Source organism: Rana temporaria, chromosome 3 (assembly GCF_905171775.1).
Source record: "Rana temporaria chromosome 3, aRanTem1.1, whole genome shotgun sequence".
NCBI lineage: Eukaryota > Metazoa > Chordata > Amphibia > Anura > Ranidae > Rana > Rana temporaria.
This window is the reverse complement of record NC_053491.1, coordinates 384710238-384734635: the sequence shown is the minus strand read 5'-3', so window position 1 is coordinate 384734635 and position 24398 is coordinate 384710238. Positions and strand designations below refer to the sequence as shown.

The window sequence follows — 24398 nt, the reverse complement described above, 5'->3', positions numbered from 1 at the left end:
ACAGTGGTTGTAAACCTAAAAACAAAATCTAAATTGCAATAAACACATTGGGGTTGATTTACTAAATGCAAATAGACTGTGCACTCTGCAAGTGCAGTTGCTCAGAGCTTACTAAATGTGGTAAAGCTTCATGGAGTTGTAAACCCCCAAGGTTTTTCACCTTAATGCACTCTATGCATTAAGGTGAAAAACCCTCTCCGCCGCCGCTGCCCCCCCTTTTTCTTACCTAAACCCGATCAATCCAGCGATGAGCACAAGCCCATTGGCCCCCGCTGCTGTCAATCAAATACAGTCACACCGATTGCCAGGGGCGTGGCTGAGTCCTGTTGTCTGTGTCAAAGTGCCCTCATGGAAAAAAGCTCTCCGTGTGGACATCTAATGAAGAGGAGGGGCCAGGAGCACCAACGGGGGACCTCAAAAAAAGGAGGATCGGGGCCGCTCTCTGCAAAACCCTTGTACAGAGCAGGTAAGTATAAACTGGGAGGGGCTAATATTAACTTTCACGAAAAGACAAGATTTGCATATAACAGCAGATTCCTTTTTATATACAGTGCCTTGAAAAAGTATTCATATCCCTTGAAATTTTCCACATTTAGTCATGTTGCAAAAAAAACATAATTGTATTTTATTAGTTTTATGTAATAGACCAGCACAAAGTGGCCCATAATTGTGAAGTGGAAGGAAAATGATAAATGGTTTTCATTTTTTTTACAAATAAATATGTGAAAAGTGTGGCGTGCATTTGTATTCAGCCCCCTTTACTTTGAACCCCTAACTAAAATCTAGTTTAACCACTTAACGCCCGCCGCACGCCTATTTACAAAATGGCACGGACAGGCAGAAGGGCGTATATATACGTCCTTGCCTTCTAGTGGGTGGGGGGTCCGATTGGGACCCCCCCCCCGCTGCGTGCGGCGGGCGGATTCCCTTGGGGAGCGATCCGGGACGACGGCGCGGCTATTCGTTTATAGCCGCTGCGTCGCGATCGCTCCCCGGAGCTGAAGAACGGGGAGAGCCGTATGTAAACACGGCTTCCCCGTGCTTCACTGTGGTGGCGCATCGATCGTGTCATCCCCTTTATAGGGGAGACACAATCGATGACGTCAGACCTACAGCCACACCCCCCTACTGTTGTAAACACACACTAGGTGAAGCCTAACACGTTCAGCGCCCCCTGTGGTTAACTCCCAAACTGCAACTGTCATTTTCACAATAAAGAATGCAATTTAAATGCATTTTTTGCTGTGAAAATGACAATGGTCCCAAAAATGTGTCAAAATTGTCCGAAGTGTCCGCCATAATGTCGCAGTCATGAAAAAAATTGCTGATCGCCTATTTTGTAAACGCTATAAATTTTGCGCAAACCAATCGATAAACGCTTATTGTGATTTTTTTTACCAAAAATAGGTAGAAGAATACGTATCAGCCTAAACTAAGGAAATTGGTGATTGGTGATCAAATACCACCAAAAGAAAGCTCTATTTGTGGGGAAAAAAGGACGCCAATTTTGTTTGGGAGCCACGTCGCACGAGCGCGCAATTGTCTGTTAAAGCGACGCAGTGCTGAATTGTAAAAACGCCTTTGGGCATTTAGCAGCATATTGGTCCGGGGCTTAAGTGGTTAACCAATTGACCTTAAAAGTCACCTAATTAGTAAATAGAGTCCACCTGTGTGAAATGTAATTTCAGTATAAATACAGCTGTTCTATGAAGCCCTCAGAAGTTTGTTAGAGAACCTCAGGGAACAAACAGCATCATGAAGGCCAAGGAACACACCAGACAGGTCAGGGATAAAGTTATGGAGAAGTTTAAAGCATCCCAAGCTTTGAACATCTCACAGAGCACTGTTCAATCCATCATTTGAAAATAGAAAGAGTATGGCAAACCTTCCAAGACATGACCGTCCACCTAAAATGACAGGTCGGACAAAGTGAGCATTAATCAGAGAAGCAGCCAAGAGGTCCATGGTAACTGTTGAGGGGCTACAGAGATCCACAGCTCAGGTGGGAAAATCTGTCCACAGGACAAATATTAGACATGCACTCCACAAATCTGGCCTTTATGGAAGAGTGGAAAAAAGAAAGCCATTGTTGAAAAAAAGCCATAAGAAGTCCCGTTTGCAGTTTGCAAGATCCCATGTGGGGGACACAGCAAACATGTGGAAGAAGCTGCTCTGGTTAGATGAGACCAAAATCTAACTTTTTGGCCTAAAAGCAAAATGCTATGTGTGGCAGAAAACTAACACTGCACATCACCCTAAACACAGCATCCCCACCGTGAAACATGCTGGTGGCAGCATTATGTTGTGGGGATGTTTTTCTTCAGCAGGGACAGGGAAGCCTGTCAGAGTTAATGGGAAAATGGATGGAGCCAAATACAGAGCAATCTTAGAAGAAAACCTGCAGTCTGCGAAAGACTTGAGACTGGGGTGGAGGTTCACCTTCCGGCATAACAACGACCCTAAACATACAGCCAGAGCTACAATGGAATGGTTTAGATCAAAGCATATTCATGTGTTAGAATGGCCCAGTCAAAGTCTAGACCTAAATCCAATTGAGAATCTGTGGCAAGACTTGAAAATTGCTGTTCACAGATGCTCTCCATCCAACCTGACAGAGCTTGAGCTATTTTGCACAGAAGAATGGGCAAAAATGTAATTCTCTAGATGTGCAAAGCTGGTAGAGACATCCACAAAAAGACTTGCAGGTGTAATTGCAGTGAAAGGTGGTTCTACAAAGTATTGACTCAGGCAGGCTGAATACAAATGCACGCTACAATTTTCAGATATATATTTGTAAAAAAAGTTGAAAACCATTTATCATTTTTCTTCCACTTCACAATTATGTGGCACTTTGTGTTGGTCTATCACATAAAATCCCAATAAAATACATTTACGTTATTGGTTGTAACATGACAAACAATGGAAAATTTCAAAGGGTACGAATACTTTCTCAAGGCATTGTATCTGGATTTACCTACTGTTTTGAATGATTACCTTTGCTTTATTAATTTTGTAATCTTTGAGAATCTTTTACCCTTGAGTTACCCAAGTTTGTATCGGGTTTACTTTAAACTAACAAAAAACATTAAAAAAGAGCACCTAAAGTTGAAGCTATAACAAGCTCTCACTGCGTCCCTCTCTATTATCAGGAAAAAAATTGAGTATTTGACTGAGATTCATGTGAGAGTTCTGACTTCAGGGCTGCAAAGCAGCATTGTCAACCTTTTTCAGGTAGACATGTAGGATTAAAGGGGTTGTAAAGGTACAATTTTGTTTTCCTAAATAGCTTCCTTTACCTTACCTCATCCTTCCATTTTGCTTTTAAATGTCCTTATTTTTTTTTAAAAAAAACTCACTTCCTGTTCTTCTGTCTGTAACTCCACACAGTAATGCAAGGCTTTCTCCCTGGTGTGGAGTGTCATGCTCGCCCCCTCCTTTGGGCTACAGGGGAGTCAGTACGCTCTCTGCGTTGCAGATAGAGAAAGGAGCTGTGTGTTATTGGGCGTCCTGACTCTCCAGTAGTCCAAGGGAGGGGGCGAGCACAACACTCCACACCAGGGAGAAAGCCTCGCATTACGGTGTGGAGTTACAGACAGAAGAACAGGAAGTGAGGATTTCTCAGAAGAAATAAGGACATTTAAAAGCAAAATCGAAGGGTGAGGTAAGTGAAGGAGAACTGCACTAAGGTGAAGGAAGCTATTTATGGGGAAAAAATTGTACCTTTACAACCCCTTTAAATGGACTCATAGGATTTATTTTAAAGACAAACAAATTGAAGCCTATCCCTTGCTAACAGTTTTTAAACTGTTACAGCTGTGGATTATTTTTTCCTTTTGGAAAAAATGTTTAAACAATATAAATAAAATCTTATCAGTAAAAGAAGAAATATACTCAGTAAATCTGATTATAAAAAGCAGTTGCTCTCTTCCTGATTTTAAGGCCTATCTGTTCCTGGACCCAAGCTGGTATGGATCATGTACCACCCGGATATAGGCTTGTCTCCCACAGTCCTTAGTCCACCTCTGTGTGTTGCTGTCCGTGCCCACCCTGGATTCAAGCCTGACCCAAGCTCTAATGGTTTTTCCTCAGGTCAGACATTTTTCTTGTTGTTCTAACCAGCAGAATCTGGTGAGGCATCATTGGGTACATCGGCGGCGGCAAGAAGGGAAGTGCAGACACTGCGGGAAGGTAAGAGAACCTCTCTTCATGTATGTTTGTGCTTCGTTGTCTTGAAGCAATGTTAAAGCAAATTTGAAATGTCACAGGTTGCAGAACTGAGGCCTCGTACACATGACCGAGGAACTCGTCGTAAATGAAACATCATTTTCCTCGACGAGTTCCTTGTTTGGCTTGTCGAGAATCTTGACAAGCTTTCTTTGCGTACACACTGTCAAGACAAAATCTCGTCGTTCTCAAACGCGGTGACGTAAAACACGTACGACGGCACTATAAAGGGGAAGTTTGATTCCACTGGCGCCACCCTTCTGAGCATGTGCGGGTTTCTAAGAATACACACAAACGTATTTCTCGTCGAAAACCAACCCGACGAGGAACATGACAAGGATATTGAGACTCCCGACGAGGAAAAAGAGAACTTGTTCTCTTTTTTTCTCATCGAGTTCCACGACAGTTTTCTCGATGAAAAACATACACACGACCGTTTTCCTCTGCAAAAAAGCTCTGCCACCAAGTTTCTTGATGGATTCTGTCGAGGAAAATGGTCGTGTGTACGAGGCCTCAGTGTCTAATTCAAAAGCTGAACTCCAACCTTACCTTCAGTCTTGCACTATTGTATAGGATCCTCTCCTGTTCTGAAATTGTTTACTCTGATTTCTCTGCAAGCTGTAAGCTTCTCATAGTTTGCATTAGAGGCTACAGCAAGACAGATAAGGAGACTACAAATATGGTCCCTGAAATCAGCAGAGATGCACATAATGTTTTGTGAATGTAATGCTGGCTAGCGCTGGCTCTGCGATACCCGGAAGACACGCCGAGGCAACATGTCAGCTACCTCAGCGTGGACCAGGTAAGTTACCGACGCCTCGTTCTAAGGTAAGTATTTCATAATGAGCTAGTATTGCTATGGGACTATACAACCGCTTTAACTACTAGAACCGAGTCTTAACATCCCTTTCCCTCACTGGCCTGAGTGAGCACCAACACACAGACTACTGTCTGCAGAGCCCTGGGAACCACACAAGTGCCAACAGGCTACATGGAGCCTCTGAGCTGCGGGTTGGGCATTAGAATGTTAGAGGTTTGTGTGATTTTAATACACTGTATAGCCAAATGAATGTGGTCACTGCTCTAAATTACTGAGTTCAGGTGTTTCCAGGGAAGGGTACTAATAACGTTACAGCATACAAAGATTTTTTTTTTAAATTGTGTGCTTCCAACTTTGTGGCGACAGCTTGGTGAATGCCCTGTTTTAATAGGACTGTGCCCTTGTGCACAACGTCGACTACATTAAGACATGGTTTGCCTGGCATTACAGGCAGTGCTCAATGGTTTCTCCCACCACCCCCTGAATCACTACCATGTCTTGTAGTAATATAGGGGTCAGTGGGAAGAACCACAGTGCGTTCCAGGGCATGCATAAATTCAACACTCTTTGAAGTGTTGGCTGAAGACTTTTTTACCATTTGAAGATGTTTGGACTCACCGTCTACAGGACAGGAAAGTATTTACAGCCTTCTGTTGCAGGAGTGCTGCTTTTTATGTATTTAATATTGCAGCCATGTTGGTTTTTGTTTTTTTAATATGGTTTAGAAAAATGGCAGCTAGAATGTAGTTACCATAGACAGCGACCCGATTATTGCTTTACACCAGTTTTTAGATACGAACTCCCTAATATTAAGGCTAGTAATAATAGTAAATGTTGTTTTCTTGTACACCAGGCTACCATACCTCCCAACGTTTGGAGATAGGAACGAGGGACACCTATTAACAAAAATAGTGCTTTTTTTACCACTACAAATTCTTTACACTGCCTTTTGAAATTTACAAATGCAGCCATTTAGAAATTGGATGAAAGGTTTAGCACTGGTAAACACTTTTTTGGAGGATAAAAAGTGCATTTTATATACAAAGTTATAGATCAGATGGAAATGAGGAGGAAAGAGGGACTTTATTCCAAATTGAGGACAGTTCCTCGAAATCAGTTGGGAGCTATGGGCTACTGGATCCAGTAACCCCCCCCCCCCCTCGTTTCTAGGCTGTTCACCTGTTTGTGTGTGGCCTTGTTCCCAGTGTTTTAACATTATACTTTTAAATATGATTCCTGACACTTACCAAGACAGCTGCACATACTGCAAATATCCCACTTCTTGTGGTTGGCTCCCACAGAGTGTAAGTGAAGACTATCAAATATTCCCTATCAGCACCAATAGACATAGCTACAAGTCCTGATATAATATTGTATTAAACATAATTTGTATGATTGGGCACAATAAAAAAAAACTGTATGCATTATATACCAGCATTACATACCTATTTCACCATGTTTTGTCTCTTTACAATTATGGTAAGTACAGAAAACAGCTGACCACACAGTCCCTCTGCTGTACTCCAATCCCAAGCAGTGCTGTCAGCTCCTGCCTGAGTTCTCCCCTCTTGGATTATAAAACTCCTCCCTCGTAATGGAGATATTCTGTAATCCTGCAGGGGAGAATGAGTCAGGGCTTATACCACATAACCCTTTCATGACATAATAAAAAAAAAATATTTACAGTGTGACAGATATAGACCCTCTCTTTCAGCTAGGGTCTGCAGTTTTCAGTAATTTGGCAGAGGACTGGGAAGGAGCTGATGCAGCAGATGCCTAAAAAGATAAATATGCTGCAGGGGATTTTTTAGAGGAAGGGATAAGGTTCAAGGTTAGGTGATGCTAATGTTAGGGTCATGAGTTAAAAGAGTAAATAGGTGTTAAGGCTTATGTACATTTTTGTCAGAACTGCTTATATCCACACATGTTAACAGGGATGCAAAAAACAACTTGATGCGGCTTAGAACATAATTAGAAGGTTAAATGCATCTCACAGCAAGATGCATTTGCTCACACACACAAGCACAATTATTTGAAGCAATAAAGCTGAATTGTGGGTGTGGCCTAATAACTGTGGAATCGACTGAAAGGGGCATGGTTAAATACAATCTGAGCCTACTCCACCTATACACAGCACACATATGCCACTGTCTATTTACCCACAAAATATGCTTTTATTACTGAGAGTGTAACAGACATGACATGACGTGTAACAGACATGTGTAAACCATCAACACAATCAATTAAATTCTTTCATTGGATATGCTTTTCTACAGTCAGCCTACCTTAAAGGAAAACTTCAGGATTATTTGATGTGCAGTGGTCAGGAGTATGGTATAAAAGCCCAGCATACAGATTGCAGTGGTCTGGAAAATGTCATATACAACCTAGCACACAGAGTGCAGTAGTCAAGAATATGAAGTGCACAACATGTCCATATTGCAAGGCTCGGGAGTGTATAGGGCACAGAGTGAAGGGGTCAGGAGTGATTAGTGCAGAGAGTGTGGTACTCAGAAGTGCATGGTGCACAGAGTGGAGGCCTCAGGAGTGAATAACACAGAGAGTGCAGGGGACAGAAGTGCAAACAGAAGAAAATCACCACAAACAAGTGCTCATGGATGGCACCTTACCACGAGATATTGACCACTTTAGTTAAAAAGAGGTCAAAATGCGCATTTGGAATGGCCATAGATTCCAGAAAAGACTCTTGATATCTCGATTCCCATAATCACCATCACACTGAGGCTGATCGGTGTTGGATGTTGTGCAGAGAGACGGTCCCACGCTTCAGAAAGCATGCAGCCAGCGTGCGTTCCACCTCACAGGAAGAGCGAACCAGCGTGACCGGAAGTACGGAGATTGTGCGTCACCAGTGCGCCTCGACGTACGTTTCGTGATTGCCACGTCGTCAGGAAGCAATCACATCTCTCTGCACAACATCCAACGCCGATCAGCATCAGTGCTGGGCTAAGGCACTGTTCAAGTAAGAGGTCATTTGGCGCTGCTTGTCTTAATTTTTATTTTTAAATAAAACGATATTATTCTATGGCAATTTTCTCTTTTCTAATTTACTCCATGTGATGGTGATTATGGGAATCGAGATATCAAGAGTCTTTTCTGGAATCTGTGGCTATTCCAATGCGCATTTTGACCTCTTTTTAACTAAAGTGGTCAACATCTTGCGTTAAGGTGCCATCCATGAGCACTTGTTTGTGGTGATTTTCTTCTGTTTGCGGTGGAGGTGGAAACCTTTATTGAATAAGTGAAATTATCTTTCAAGCACTTGTTGTTTATTCACTGTTTAGACTTTATTTTTATACACACTGTTGGATTAAGACATCTCCCTTTGGGAGTCTGCATTCAATATGGACTTCACCAATAATTTTTGCTGTTACTTTATTCACTTTGTGTTTTTTCACCATTTATAACGAATTATTGCTGTGTATTTATTTATTCATTTTGATTATCTATATTTATATTTAGGTGATTATCATCCAGTTTACTCAGCGCTCCCTTTTTCTTCACTTATAACACAGAAAATGCTGGGGTCAGGAGTGGATAACAGAGAAAGTGCAGGGGCCAAGAGTGCATAATGCAGAGAGTGCAGGGGTCAAGAGTGTGTAATGCAGAGAGCACAGGAGTCAGGCGTACATAACACAGAGAATTCAGGGGTCAGGAGTGTGAAGTCAGAGAGCGCAGGGCTCAGGAGTGTGTAATGCAGAGTGCATAGCTCAGGAGTATATAAAGAACAGAATTCAGGGCTCAGGAGTGTGTAACACACAGACTGCATAGGTTCAGGGTGGGTAACACAGAGAGTGCAGGTGTCAGGAGTGTGAATGACACAGAGAGCAGGGCTCATAAGTGCATATCAAAAAGAGCACATGGGCCAAGAGTGCATAATGCAAACAGTGCAACACTTTGGAGTGTGTGTAACAGAGTGTGCAGTGCTTAGTAGTGCATACCACACAGAAGTCAGGAGCCAGAAGTGAGTAATGCAGAGAGGAGGGGTAAGGAGTACAAACTGTACAAAGTGCAGGGGCCAGGAGTGCATAATGCAGAGAGTACAGGGGTCAAGGGTGGGTAATGCAGAGAGTACAGGGGTCAAGAGTGGGTAATGCAGAGAGTACAGGGGTCAGGGGTGGATAAGGCAGAGACTGCAGGGGTCAAAGCCCCCATTCCCCCATCACAGACCTCTAAGCAAAAACCCCTACACATAGACTCCTCAGTACAGATTACCCCCAGCACATTAAAAACCTGATAATCGTACCATGAAGGTGTTTGTTGAGGCCCTTGCTGTAATGGGGCAACTGTCTCCCAATTGTGCTCCAGCGTAGTCAACATATTACACGTGCAACTGCAAGAAGCCTTGTCGACACACTTTGTACAAACATGGGCCACTGCTGTCACTAACAGGAAGCCAGTCCAGAATTTTCCTTAGCAATGGGCCACTTTTATTTCTAGCAGGAATATGGCTTGGAACCACCAGTTAAGCCTCGTACACACGACCGAGTTTCTCGGCAAAAACCAGCAAGAAACTTGCTGGGAGATATTTTTTTGCCGAGGAAACCGGTCGTGTGTACATTTTCGTCGAGGAAACTGTCGAGAAACTCGACGAGCCAAAAAGAGAGCAAGTTCTCTATTTCCTCGACGGGAATGGAGAAACTTGCCTTGTCGAGTTCCTCGACAGCCTAACAAGGAACTTGACGAGGAAAACGATGTGTTTCGCCCGTCGAGTTCCTCGGTCGTGTGTACGAGGCTTTAGAGTTTGGATGTACTTTAAAGAGACCCTGTCACCAACTTAAAAAAGTGCTGATAGAATGCATGCAAATCAAGTTTTTTAAATGTTTACTTGTAGTGTTTTTCTTTTTACAAACAGCTTTTTATTCATTTGTAATGTGGCTTTGAACTTGCTGAGGAATTTGACTACTCCAGGAAAATCAATTCTGTAGCACAGCCCCCTCTATCCTTGCTCCCCAACTCTCTCCTCTTCTGAGAGTGTGTAATTCTTGTCTGTGCTGGTCAGGAAAGAGAGTACATTTTTTTCTTTGCTTTTGGTGCTGAAAGTCTTGTTGTGACAACTATGACTTCTGTAACCAAAAGCTAAAGTACCATTCCTACACTATCCCGATAGATTACCTCTATGTCAAGAGACATCCAGTTCTTACTTTGACACAGTTTATCCAAAAGTAGGTTTTTCACTTTGTCAGAGTTCTCCCGTAAATTCTCAGTTTTTATGCTACCCTCAAATTTGAAACCAAGATAATGGGACAAAATGTGAATATTTTTAAAAACGTCACCATCCCAAGTCTAAGAAACATTTTCATAAAACATAATAAATGCATACAATCTTTGTGTAGCACTTGTCATTTCCTGTGCTCATTCTGTCAGTGAATCCTCCGGGATCTGTGGGATATATTTAACTTGGAAGAAGGGATTAAAGATAGGAAGGAGAGCCGAGTAGCAGTGATAAACATTCTCATCTTTAACCATATTGTTTTTCTTTGACTGCGGTCGGCACATTAGTGTCATATTCCCCATTGCGGATCCGAACATTCCCCTGGCAAGAATTCTCAAGACTATCTTTGAAGGATTTCCTGTAGTCACAAATGTTTAAAAAGAAGCTATGATTTTCTTTTTATATGAGTATAAAATGTATATGAGTTTTGAGTTATTATTGGACAGTTTGCTTTTCACGTGACACATTTTTGCCCACTTGCAGTTCCATATTTTCATGATGTTGAGTTGTTCTCTTCATATCAGGCTTTGTGTCCCACGTCTCTTCTGAAGAACTATTTTGATAAAACCATTAGTCTAAAGAGCCTTTTGCTATCAGTCATTTCCAGCAGACTGAAATAAAGGGAAAGTAAAGTACAGTATTTGATATGTTTTTTCAGTTATACAGTATTAGTCAGATTCAGGTAGAGCCGCCTATCTTTAGGTCGGCGTAGCGCATTCCATTTGCCCTATGCCGACGTAAGATAGTGAGGCAAGTACTGTATTCACAAAGCACTTGCCTCCTAAGTTACGTTGGCGTAGCGCCAATGGGCCGGCGTAACACCGTCTAATTTAAAATAGGCAGGTAGGGGGCGTGTTGTATGGTAATGAATTCACGATTCTCAGTGCTCAGTATCACGTCGCAAATACTCCTTGCTTTCGACGTGAACGTAACCTACGCCCAGCCCCATTCTGAATCGTCTTACGCAAACGACATAAACGACGTCAAATTTGACAGCTGTCCCGATGTCCATACTTAACATTGACTGCGCCATCTTTTTGGTGGTTTATCTTTACGCCTCAAAACGCCTTACGTAAACGGCGTATCATACTGCGACGTTCGTAAATAGGCGTATCTTGCTAATTTGCATATTCTCTGTGTAAATCGCCTTACATGCCCCTAGCGGCCAGCGTAAAAATGCAGCCAAGATACGATGGCGTAGGAGATTTACGCCGGTCGTATCATAGCAACAGAGAAGCGTATCTCAATTTGAGCATACGCTTAAAGATACGACGGCGCGGATTCGGACTTACGATGGCGTATCTACTGATACGCCTTCGTAAGTCTTTGTGAATCTAGCTATATGTCTGTGAATGTGATCAAATTGATTTAAGTCATCCTATTCATGTGTGCAAATGTTTTAACGCTGAACTGCAGACAAACAGCAAAATGAAGATATAAAAAACATATGAGAAGTGTCATACCTGCCTAAGGATTTTAAATTCTGTCCAACCAGTCCTGAGATTTTTACAGGTCTGCAACATACCAGTGGTGACCTAAATTATCTCTGCTGCAGTTAAAGCGGTTGTAAAAGCTATACACATTTTACCTTAATGCATTCCCTGCATTCAAGTAAAAATATCTAATATCATAATCATGAAGACACAACTGCAAATAAGTGAAATCTCTTGCTATAATTGCAACTTAAATTTTTTGGATCGTGTCTAATTTTCTGTCTGTTTGATCACCAGGACAAATAGAGGAGTGAATCTCCCCAGCAGGGACACAAATCTCCCCAGTAGGGGCACTGACATTAATAAAAACCTGATAGGGGTTCTAATCCCCTAACAAAAAAACTAACAAGAAATACAGGGATCTCCGAGGCCTCTTCATGGGTCCATTGGAGACAGCGAGGGCCTAAATCAGCCATCTCCAACCAGGATCCTGCCAGAGGCTGCTAGACATTTCCTGAGCAGTTGTGGGCAAACCTCTCACATGATGCCTGCATAGTGCTGGGGCCATGTCACTTGGCAGAACAAACTGCTGGCACCAGTGAGGCCTCTCCACTTGTGTCTTAAATAAGGTAACACTAACAATAATAGATGGATTCTTCCCACTGATGTTCAATGTAAGGGGCATTCTTTGCACAGAACACCAATATAAGGGGGAATTTTTCCACTAGCCGACAATGTAAAGGGGCATTTCTTCATAGACGACTAAAGTTGTTAAAAATGTATCAACCTTGGGTTTGATGCCACATTCTTTATTCTTTTTATTATTGGTTTATTTATTTGTACCAAGCGCTGTAGAGAGAACAATTTTTAGCTGGGGTTCACTGAGACCTGAAAATTATTTTATTCTATTCTATCCAAAGCAAAAATGGTTGTCTTTACATTTTAAGGGAAGCATGAAGCTAAGCAGCTAAATTTGATCATTTAGCTGATGGGCTTAAATATTCCTGCGTTGCACACACAGGAAGGGAGGGGGAACTGTCAGTGCGGGCTCTGGGCTGCATGAGAGAGATGCTCTCAGCTCAGAGTCATGCTGAGGAGGTACTGATTGGGAGCACTGAAGGGCAGCACTGATAGGCAGCCCTGATGGGCGGAATTGATGAGCACTGATAGGTTCAGCTGATAGGCAGCACTGATAGGCGACACTCATATTGAGGCATTGATGAGCACGGATAGGCAGCATTCATGAGTGCTGATAGGCGGCACTGATAGGCAGCACTGAAGGGCAGCACTGATAGGCAGTACAGATGGGCACTGATGGGCGCAATTGATGAGCACTGATAGGATGCACTAATAGGCAGCACTCATATTTGATGAGCGCCGATGGGCACTGATAGACGGCACTGATAGGCAGCATTGATGAACACTGATAGGTGGCACTGATAGGCAGCACTGATAGGCTGCACTGATGGGTGGTATTGATGAGCACTGATAGGTGGCACTGATGAGCACTGATAGGCAGCACTGATGAGCAATGATAGGTGGCACTAATGAGCACTGATGGGGCTGCCCTGATAATCAGGGCACTGATGATCGGTGCACTGATTATCAGTGTAAACAATGTACTGACAGTCTTGCCAGTTAATAGCTCTCCTTTTCTCATACAGAAAAAGCATTGGGAGGCAAGGACTTCGGATAACCAACAAGTCTGTTTACATGGCAAGTTTCTCCATTCCCGTTGAGGAAAAATAAGACATGCTCTCTTATTGGCTCGACGGGATCCTCGACAGTTTCCTCGTCGAAAAATGTACACACGACCGGTTTCCTCGGCAAAAAAAAAATCCCAGCAAGTTTCTTGCTGGTTTTTGCCGAGAAACTCGGTCGTGTGTACGAGGCCTTACAACAGAATGATTTTTGTTGAATATAACATGGGCTCAGTGCTGTATATTACAGCTTGGTAGGAACTGGAAGCCGACTGCTTCTGATTAAAGCAGGAAACCCCTAAATGGTGACACACCTTGCAGTGCAAAAACACTCTCATTTTTGGCACCAGTCCTTTGGAACTTTTTCATTTGCCACAATGTAAAAAATTGAATTTTAGATTTCTATTTTTTATTAGGGCAGATGCTGAGCATTGAGTCATCACTCTGAGTGCACCGCTTGGCCTTATAATATCGCTTTATCTGCAGCGAGGAGAGCGGTAACATTAATTAGATTTGTCATTTCCTGAAAAACATGATTTTTGTTGAAGAAATAATCTGTTTTTAGAACCTTGTTTGTTTGAGTTACATTTCATAATGTTAAGTCATTTTTAATTGAACTGATTTTTTGTTTATGAGACCATAAAGGGTCTATAAATGTTTTCACACAACTTTCATACATTTTCACACATTAAATTTAATTAGTAAAATGTGTGAATCATGGGTGAAAGTTGCGTGAACCCTGCCTCAAAAGACTGAGATCCCACTAATCACGATGACTAAAATCTCGTATACTGTAACCTTTAACATGTTAATGCAATTTCATAAGTTATTTTCATTATATTTAAATTCACAATTTTCTTTAACCACTTCAGCTCTGAAAGATTTTACCCCCATCATGACCAGGCCATTTTTTGCAGTTCAGCATTGCACATATGCAATGCTGTACGCAAACAAATCTTATTTGCAAGGAGATCTCTACTGTTCAGATGCATGAAGGTGAACAAACACAAGGGTTTACAACCCCTTTAACCTTATGACTGATTTTTCTAGAGAAATACCCCTTTCTCTGAAAGTAAATACAGCTTTCTCCTTTCTCTCCTACTCCAGTGCTCTGTGCTGGCAGTGCTGAGTGAAGCCTCGTACACACGACCGAGGAACTTGACGGGCGAAACACATCGTTTTCCTCGTCAAGTTCCTTGTTAGGCTGTCGAGGAACTCGACAAGGCAAGTTTCTCCATTCCTGTAAAGGAAATAGAGAACTTGCTCTCTTTTTGGCTCGTCTAGTTTCTCGACAGTTTCCTCGACGAAAATGTACACACGACCGGTTTCCCTCGGCAAAAAAATATCTCCCAGCAAGTTTCTTGCTGGTTTCTGCCGAGAAACTCGGTCCTGTGTACGAGGCCTAACAGTAACAACCACATCTTTCAGCACAGGTATCCTCTTATAAATTTGTAATGTATAAGAAGACAAGGGTGGCTTCTCAACAGGTCTGTTAACTGAGTGCTGATTACTGAGGGCACTAGATCTACCTCTGTTGTCTATTGTACTGCACAGTCATATAGACTTTGTACAACTTTGGTAACAGGAAAGTGGAGGTAAGGCTATGAAAATGGAGTGTGATAGTACAATATGTTTTGTACTAAGGTAAATATAAATAAACATAGAAAATGGAAAAAATAAACTGCGCTTAGTTACCAGTTATTCAATTGGGAGCTGCGATTGTCATGTAAACAAAAAATACAAGGGCAAGACTATGGAAAAACATTAAATCGCGCTATCCCCGTGACCATTCAATGATTATTGAAAAGAAAAACCATCAATCACCAATGCGAATCAGTGACCCTTAAATGAAAAAATGTGACCCCTTAAATGAAAAAATGTGACAACACAGTGAAAATTAAATTATTTGATCTATCAGATGGTGCAATAAATAATGATACTGAACCAAAAATCAAAAAATTAGAAAATTAAAGAATTTAAATTTCTGAGGTCCATAAGATGATTAGTGCATAAACCAGAACATGTCCATAAATGAATTGGTGCATTAAACTCTGAATAATATAGTGAATACCAATGCTCAGTGGAAAAAAAAACATCTATTGTGAATATCCTTCCCAAAACTATTTTTTTTAATTTTTTTTATTTTTGGTTCAGTATCATTATTTATTGCACCGTCTGATAGATCGTATCATTTAATTTTCACTGTGTTGTCACATTTTTTCATTTAACGGTCACTGATTCGCATTGGTGATTGATGTTTTTTCCTTTCAATAATCATTGAATGGTCACGGGGATAGCACGATTTAATATTTCTCCAAAATATAAATAAACACTAGCCCAGTTATATATTGGATAATGAATTAAAATACTACCACTATAATGATCTGAGATTTATCTTTATATCATCATCCATAACCCCCTGCACAAAAAAAATCAGACTTAGGCCCCTTTCACACTTGTGGACCGTATGTCCGCTTTTTCATCCATCCGTGTGCGGATGAAAAAGGGACATACATTGGTCCTTATGAGATCGCGGGTGTCAGCGGATGAACATCCGCTGACACCCGATCTCGCCCGCCTCCGCATTCCTCCGATTCTGCAGACGGAGGAAAACCCTAGTTTTCCTTCCGTCTGCAGATCAGATCGGATGAACACAGACAGACGGTCCGTGTTCATCCGATCCCCCCATAGGGGAGAGCAGAGAAAAGACAGGGCGGTCCCTGTACAGTGTGCGGTGACCACTCTGTCATCCGCCGGCTCAGCGGGGATCAACGGAGCGATCCCCGCTGAGCAAGTTACTGATCCGCCCCGTGTGAAAGGGGCCTAACAGTAGAAGGTTCTATATAGACACTATTCTATATAAGTGGTTAGCACTTCTGCCAGGTTAGCACTAGAGTAGTTGGTTTGTATCCCAACCACGGTACTACCTGCAAAGGGTTTGTATGTTCTCCCTGTGCCTGCATGCATTTCCTCCAGGTACTCCAGTTTCCTCCCACACTCCAAAGACATGCTGGTAGCTTAAATAGCTTTTGTCTAAATTGGTCCTAGTATGTGTAAGTATGAATGTGAGTTAGGGACCTTAGATTGTAAGCTTCTTGTGGGCAGGATCTGATGTGAATGTACAATATATATGTAAAGTGCTGCATAAATTGTTGGCGATATATAAATATGTGCAATAAATATATACAGTGGAACCTCGGATTGCGAGCATAATCCATTCCATGAGAATGCTCGTAATCCAAAGTACTCACATATCAAAGCGAGTTTCCCCACTGTCAATGGAAATTAACATAATTAGTTCCGCATTGACTTCAATGGCATGCAATACCGCATGAGGCCAGTGGGGGGGGGGGGCGCCGGAGAGCCTTGGAAATGGCCAAAAAGGCCAGAGGACACCTCGGCAGACCTCAGAAAGACTTTGTTCCCAAGATTTGCAGAGGTCAGCCGAGCTGTCCTTGGGCCTTTCCGTGCATTTCCCAACGGTGCCGATCAGCTGCGATTTGGCCTGAATCGCGCTTGTTTTGCGAGACAACACTCGCAAATCGAGTTACGATTTTTAAAAATACAGTGCTCGTATTGCGAAATGCTCGTTAACCGCATTACTCGCAATCCGAGGTTCCACTGTACTAGAGCTGCACGATTCTGGCTAAAATGAGAATCATGATTTTTTTGCTTAGAATAAAGATCGCGATTCTGTCACGATTCTCGTGGTGTAACATCTTCTTTCACATTATACAATAAAATGGGGCTAACTTTGCTGTTTATTTTATTTTTTTTATTCATTAAAGTGTATTTTTTTTTTAAACAATTGCGTTTGAAAAACCACTACGCAAATACGTTGTGACATAAAATATTGCAACAACCACCATTTTATTCTCTAGGGTCTCTGCAAAAAAAAATATATATATATATATATATATATATATATATATATATATATATATATATATATATATATATATATATCATGTTTGAGTATTCCAAGGATTATTTACTTGTAATAAACAAATGTCAGAAAATGGTGTTGAAATGGTTAAACTTCCTTCATCTACAGAGTTATTTCCTTTGATAAAAGAACGAAGAGATACTTTGTTTCCACTTATTTGCCTGTTGTCATAAAACTTGGCAGGCTGCCTGGATTTTGTTTATCCAGCTGTGAGAACTCTCTGCACTTGTTAGAGAGAACTGTGACAAGATCGGGAAGGGAAAAAGATTGCAATTTTGATTCTTCACGATTAATGCAGCTCTAATATATACTATTGGGCACAATTGCATATACATATACATAATATGTATCAGTCACCCTGTGTAAACGGCACTTGTCGCCGTATTGCGTTCCCAAGCTTGAACGCATACGGCGACCGCGCGCTGACGTCATCGCCCGGCGCCGCGTGTTTTCTAGCGTGTAACGCGGAAGTGCAGAGCGAAAATCAACCCTCATCTGTTACACATGCCTCCCTCCTATAAACAGGACAGCGTGGATAGTACACGCTGTCCTATTATTGTCGGCCGTAGCCGGACCACGCTACAAAACAAATTACTGGCAAAACCCCCATGACTGGAGATCATCACAGCCGGATCCACTACTTATATCCACGCTGCTATCCTGACAACAGTTGCTGGGGACACCCTAACATATTCTTCTTCAGGCGTCTCTCCATGACAGAATCCCATTGCTGTTACAATACTCTGCTTACAGATGAACACTCATCCTCTGCAAACGGATAAGTACCATTGCTATGTTACATTTATTACTCTAGAATTATCCTGATCACTTATAGCCTTTACTAAGTACTGTATTTGAATCTGCCCTTTGCTTTTACTACTGTGCAGCTTGGGATTACTTAATGTGCCTTCTTGTAACAGTTGTGGAATATCTTCACTGCACATACACTCTCAGATCATTTAAGCTAAAGTTACCTCTCTAAAGGAATTGCTAATTGCATACAGTATTTTCATATGCTACGTGCTTGACTTTTGTTATTAATTGTATACGGGCTTGCGCCTTAAAATACTGAACATGTTCGCTGTACCTTTTCAACGATAGGGGTTGAAGGCATGTTGTAATGCCTCCACCCTTAGTAGCTCAACGCATTTCCTATATGTGAAAGTGATATGATGTAGAGAACCCCCAACCTCCTGTTCTCTGATTGGAGTGACGCCTGGGGTCCAATACTGAGATTTCACATAACATAGAGAGGTGCATTGAAATCTTTCCCTAACCGCAGTTGTGGTTCACTCTCGTTCACCGTAGTTTGTGACACCCTGATCTTGAGAAGAGTTGCTTAGGCAGTAACAGAAAAAAGTAAGCTTCTACAGGTGAGGGCACCCAGAGGTGCACATACCTTTAGCAGCCTTCCAAATGTTCCTGGTATGGTGAGACTCTGGGCTGTTCCATCAAGCAAAGTTCCAGCAGCTCTGGATCCTGCCGAAGCATGCCACTACCTCCTTCACTTTTAGCTTGGTCTTTTCATAGAAGCAGCAGGATGGGAAAACGACTTCAACAGCTTCATGATGCCCATTTATAGTCTGTTAAGCAGGCAGGTGGACCAAGAAATTTCAAAGCAGCCATGCTGCCACTGGATCTCCAGTCTCAATATATTGCTCTACTCAAGTCAATGGGAATCAACCAGTGCTGAAGAGGTTTTTCATCAGAACAGGCTATAAACACTGAAGGAGGGCTTGGCACTAAGGCCCGGTACACACGAGCAAACATGTACGATGAAACCGGTCCGTCGGACCGTTTTCACCGTACATGCCTGCCAGAGGGCTTCTGTACGATGGTTGTACTAACCATCGTACAGAAGTCCGCGCGTAAACAATACGCGGGGCGTGTCCGCGTCGTCGCCGCGACGATGGCGCGGCGATGACGCGGAGACGTGGGCGGGCCTGCCATTTAAAGGCTTCCACGCATGCGTCGAAGTCATTCGACGCATGCGAGGGACGGCGGGCGCTCGGACATGTACGGTAGGTCTGTACTGACGACCGTACATGTCCGAGCGGGCAGGATTCCAGCGGACGGTTTTAAAACACGTCCAGGAATATTTGCCCGCTGGGAAAAGGCCCGGCAGGCAAATGTTTGCTGGAATTCGGCCCGCTCGCGCCTACACACGACCGAACATGTATGCTGAAACTGGCCCGCGGACCAGTTTCAGCATACATGTTTGGTCGTGTGTACGGGGCCTAATAGGACATTGATCTCTAATTGATTGATGTCTTCTTGAATGATTGAACACTGGAGAATGTGACAGGGCAGTTTAGCTCAAGTAACGTTGATTTAATGACATTTCTTGTTGAGGCAGCTTACTTGTAACACTCTGGCCACAACCACAGAGCTCCTTTCCTGTGTCAGGGATCTACTAAAGCTTGTCTCTGTTTCCTTTATTACAGGGTTTTCAACAGAAGTTCTCATTCCACAGTAAAGAAATTGTGGCTATAAGCTGTTCATGGTGTAAGCTGGCGGTAAGTTATGACCTTAACAGTGTTTATTCTAAGTTGACATGTCATCCTCACACAACTGGACTTCATACTGTCTAAAAAAAATTACTTTTTTTTTTTTTAAATCTTGTACAGTACAGGGGCATAATTACAACCTTCAGGGCCCCTGTGCAAAAAAACATAAAGCCCCCCCCCCCCCCCCCCATGGTGGCAGAATGTCAGGGCCTGGTCGCAAGTGTAACTTTTGCACCCTGCTAGTTCTGCCACTGGTGTCAGTAGTTCATTTATTTTTGTTATTTTATTTTTATTTTTTTACCATTTTTGTTTTATAATTTTTTTTTACAATTTTATTTTTTAATATGTTTTACATTTTTTAGGAGCCCTGTTGAGTGACTTGGTGAAATATTAGGGGATGTTTCACCTTTGAGACAGGATAAGGAGAAGTACAGAGCTTCCTATCCATTCATAAACTGAAGTATAGTAAACATAGTTATAATTGAACACAGTCTGTGTATCCCGGACAGTTTTGATAGCGGTATTCAAAATGAATACATAGGCGGTATTTAAAATGAATGCACATCTGGACTAAAGGATTTTTATTCTGTTTGCCTAGATTTCCAATATAATTGTGAACTACAGGCATGCAAATTTTCATTTAAATGTATTCCTCAAAAGCCACAAAAGGTATAAATCTTTTTTATATGCACCAAAATAGCTTTGCAAAACCAAATATTACCTTGTAAAAGTAGTAGTGAAATCATCACTGTACACAGCCTGTGCTGAGAGCAGAGCTGAGGGAGGGACTCAACAGGCCCCACCCACTACAGGCTTCCTACAGCTAACTAGAGGAAGGGCGGGGACAAGACCAGTCACCCTGCACAAGGAGAGAGAGCAGCAGTGAGTGGTCTTTATTACAGAGGGAAAGTTTCACACTGCTTTACCGTAAGGCCTTGTACACACGAGCAGACATGTCCGATGAAAACGGTCCGCGGACCGCTTTCATCGGACATGTCGGCTGGGAGCTTTTGGTCTGATGTGTGTACACACCATCAGACCAAAACGCGGTGAAGTATAAGACACCGACGTTCTCTAACACGCGAGTTCAATGCTTCCACGCATGCGTCGAATCAATTCGACGCATGTGCGGGATTTCGGGCCGCTGGTTATACGTCATAACCAGCCGACATGTCCGATGAGTTGTACTAACCATCGGACATGTCCGACAAAAATGGTTCCAGCGGACAAGTTTCTTAGCATGCTAACAAACTTTTGTCTGCTGGAAACCTGTCCGCTAGGCCGGAAAACTGTCCGCTAGGCCCTACACACGGTCGAACATGTCCGCGGACCAGTTTCAGCGGACATGTTCGGTCGTGTGTACAAGGCCTAAAGGTCTGGAATAAATACACAAAGCACACTGAGATTAAAATAGGAATACACATGCCTCTTGTATTTAGACAATCTTGGCTTATCCCGGAGTTCAGCTTTATCCGTTAAACTACAGAAGCAGTTGGAGTTGGTCTAGAAAAGGTATAAAACACTTCCGCCGGAATTATTAGTATCATGTCTGTACAAGAAAAGAACGCACTGAAAGCATCTGTCTTCCAGACGCTGCTCAGAGAGAGCGATAACTGTAACCTGGAATTACCATGGGTCATGCCGTGTAATGATAGTCTCACTCTGTTCCCCAGTCAGCTATTACTCATAGAAAACCCACTGAATACCCGCACAGCCCTTGTGTGTTGTAATTACATCGCTGTTTACTCAGAAAAAAACATTGTGCAAAGTCACAGTGCACCTCCTCCCTCTATATATAGAATTCGAGGGCTGCCACTTTCTCTACAAATATGTACAAAGATGTTCCTCGTCATTATGCCAACACTTTATTCCTGCTGGTTTATGTGGCTTCTGTGAAAATATTTTGCCCTGTTTTTCTTTAAAGCTGAACACACAGGGGGGAGCTGTTTTACCTGCCAAACAATGTGCATTTCTGTCCATCCAGTTATGAGATTTACACAGCTCTGCCATGCAGCACAGTCCTGTTTGGCAGTGCAGGAGGCCTTATTTTTTTAGGTCTTAAACTTCCTCCAGCTTGTGACTGGACAGTAAAAGAAGAAGCAGCAGACTGACAAGCTTATCTTTCTGTCCCCTTCATTTCCTCTTATCTATGAACCCCTTGTTAGCGCATTACCTGACTGACTTCCTGTACTGCTTTTCCTTCACCCAGTCTGAGCTCTGCTTTACAAGGGAGTGCAAGAGGCTGATTTGGGGATCTACTCTTCTTGCATCTGCCTAAAATTCAGCTTCAAAAAGACTCTGTCAAGGCAAAGTGAGGGAGTCTCATAGCAGCCTAACCTCCCACTTCCTTAAGGCCCGTACACACGGTCGGACTTTCGTCCAACAAACTTCAAAATCTGCAAGTTTTCACATTTGTCCGATCGTGTGTACGTTACATCTGACCAACTTTTTCGGGTTTCGTCGGACAAAAAGTTTGGTCTGCAAACGGACAAACTTTACGACAACAAAAGTCAGATGGTGCCTAGTCCGACTGTGTGTACAGCAAAGCCATCGGACTTTTGTCCGAAGTACAAACACGCATGCTCAGAACCAATGTTAAAATCAACCAACAATAGCAGAAGTTAACCAAAGGGTGGCAAAAAAGAGCAGAAAAGAGCAGAAAAGACACGTGATGTTGGGAAAGTTTTAGAAAAGTTTGCAGAAAAGTCAGAGCGTGTGTATGCTATGGGTGTGACCGGACAACTACCTTCGGACAAAAATCCAAGGGAACGTTTTTCGGATGTCCGACCGTGTGTATGAGGCTTTAGACTCACCTTTCCCATGTTTCTCTGCCACTTAAAGCGGGGGTTCACCCGTACATAACACTTTTTACCCTTAGCTTCATGCTCATTTTGTCTAGGGGAATCAGCTAGTTGTTTTAAAATATGAGCTGTACTTACCGTTTACGAGATGCATCTTCTCCGCCGCTTCCGGGTATGGGCTGCGGGACTGGGCGTTCCTTCTTGATTGACAGTCTTCCGAGAGGCTTCTGACGGTCGCATCCATCGGGTCACGATTTTCCGAAAGAAGCCAGACGTCAGTGTGCAGGCGCAGTATAGAGCCGCACCGACGTTCGGCTTCTTTCGGCTACTAGTGACGCGATGGATGCGACCGTCAGAAGCCTCTCGGAAGACTGTCAATCAAGAAGGAACGCCCGCTCCCGAAGACCCATACCCGGAAGCAACGGAGAAGATGCATCTTGAAAACGGTAAGTACAGCTCATATTTTAAAACAACTAGCCGATTCCCCTAGACAAAATGAGCATCCATCTAAGGGGATTGTTTGAAAAAAAAAATTTATGGGTGAACTCCCGCTTTAAGCCTCATACACACGGTCAGACTTCAAACATACTTTTCCGTGGATTTTTGTCCGAAGGGAGTTGGCCGGGCACACCCATAGCAAACACACGGCAGGACTTTTCTGCAAACTTTCCCAAAACGTTTCCAACATCACGTGGTTTTTCTGCTCTTTACCGCCACCCTTTGGTCAACTTCTGCTATTGTTGGTTGATTTTTACATTGGTTCTGGGCATGCGTATTTTGTACTTCGGACAAAAGTCTGATGGATTTCTGTACACACGATAGGACTTTGCACCGTAGGACTTTTGTTGCCGAAAAGTTTGTCCATTTGCAGAACAAAATTTTGTCCAATGAAAACCGAAAAAGTTTGTCCGATGGAGCGTACACACGGTAGGAAAACTTGCTAATTTTGAAGTTTGTTGTCAAAAAGTCATACCGTGTGTATGGGGCTTAAGTTATTCAGATGGAGCCTCTGTAAATACCAGCTGCTTTTAGATAAGGTGCAGAAAAACACATCCTTTCAGAATGCAGTGCTCAGGCCTGAGTTGCCAATCAGCAGGCCCTTTATGAGATTTGCTCTCACTTCCTGTGTGATCCTAGAGACAGGAAGTAGTGGGAATTTTTTTAAATAGGGACACAGTGGGGTTGATTTACTAAAGCTGGAGATTTACAGATTTACATAATCTGGTGCATATCTGCAAAGAAAGCAATTAGCGTTCATTTTTTTGTCAACGCTTAATTGAACAAGTTCATATTAGAAGCTGAATGGCTATCATTCACAACTGCACCAGATTTTGCACTCTTTCATTTTAGTAAATAAACGGCACTGTTTGCCATGTGTAATACAGTAATATAAGCAGTATTACAGGGAAGCTGGAGTTAATTAATTTGTATTCATTATTGTACTTACTCCTTTTTTCTCCTTTAGTTTCACAACAAGGTGACGTGTTTTCTGCTCCATCACATAGAAGAACCATGTTCTTTGGGCGCCCATGCTGCTGTCATCATCCCTCCTAGCTGGATCATTAAGGTGAAGAAACCTCAGGTAACTGCATGTCACTCTTTGTCTGTGAGGGTCTTTCTACCTAGTGTCGGCCCATCTGCCCTGACAATGCCCAGGACAGCACCCGTATGTATGACCTGAGTGTCACAGCAGTCGCATGATCCCTCTAGGGACTAACCCAACAGCACCTT

The 24398-nt window shown here is 42.6% G+C and overlaps 1 protein-coding gene across 11 annotated transcripts in view; it reads left to right on the top strand.

Annotated features, from left to right (window-relative positions):
• The window catches only part of DGKI (diacylglycerol kinase iota), a 483473-nt gene that overhangs the window by 265116 nt on the left and 193959 nt on the right, over positions 1 to 24398 (top strand). For 5 of the 11 annotated variants that reach the window (XM_040345695.1, XM_040345698.1, XM_040345696.1 and 2 more), the window contains 3 exons: positions 4090 to 4188; positions 19804 to 19875; positions 24133 to 24249. In XM_040345695.1, the coding sequence (XP_040201629.1) occupies positions 4090 to 4188; positions 19804 to 19875; positions 24133 to 24249 (288 nt within the window). The remainder of the gene's footprint in view (positions 1 to 4089; positions 4189 to 19803; positions 19876 to 24132; positions 24250 to 24398) is intronic. The other 6 variants (XM_040345697.1, XM_040345694.1, XM_040345692.1 and 3 more) reach the window with 3 other exon arrangements.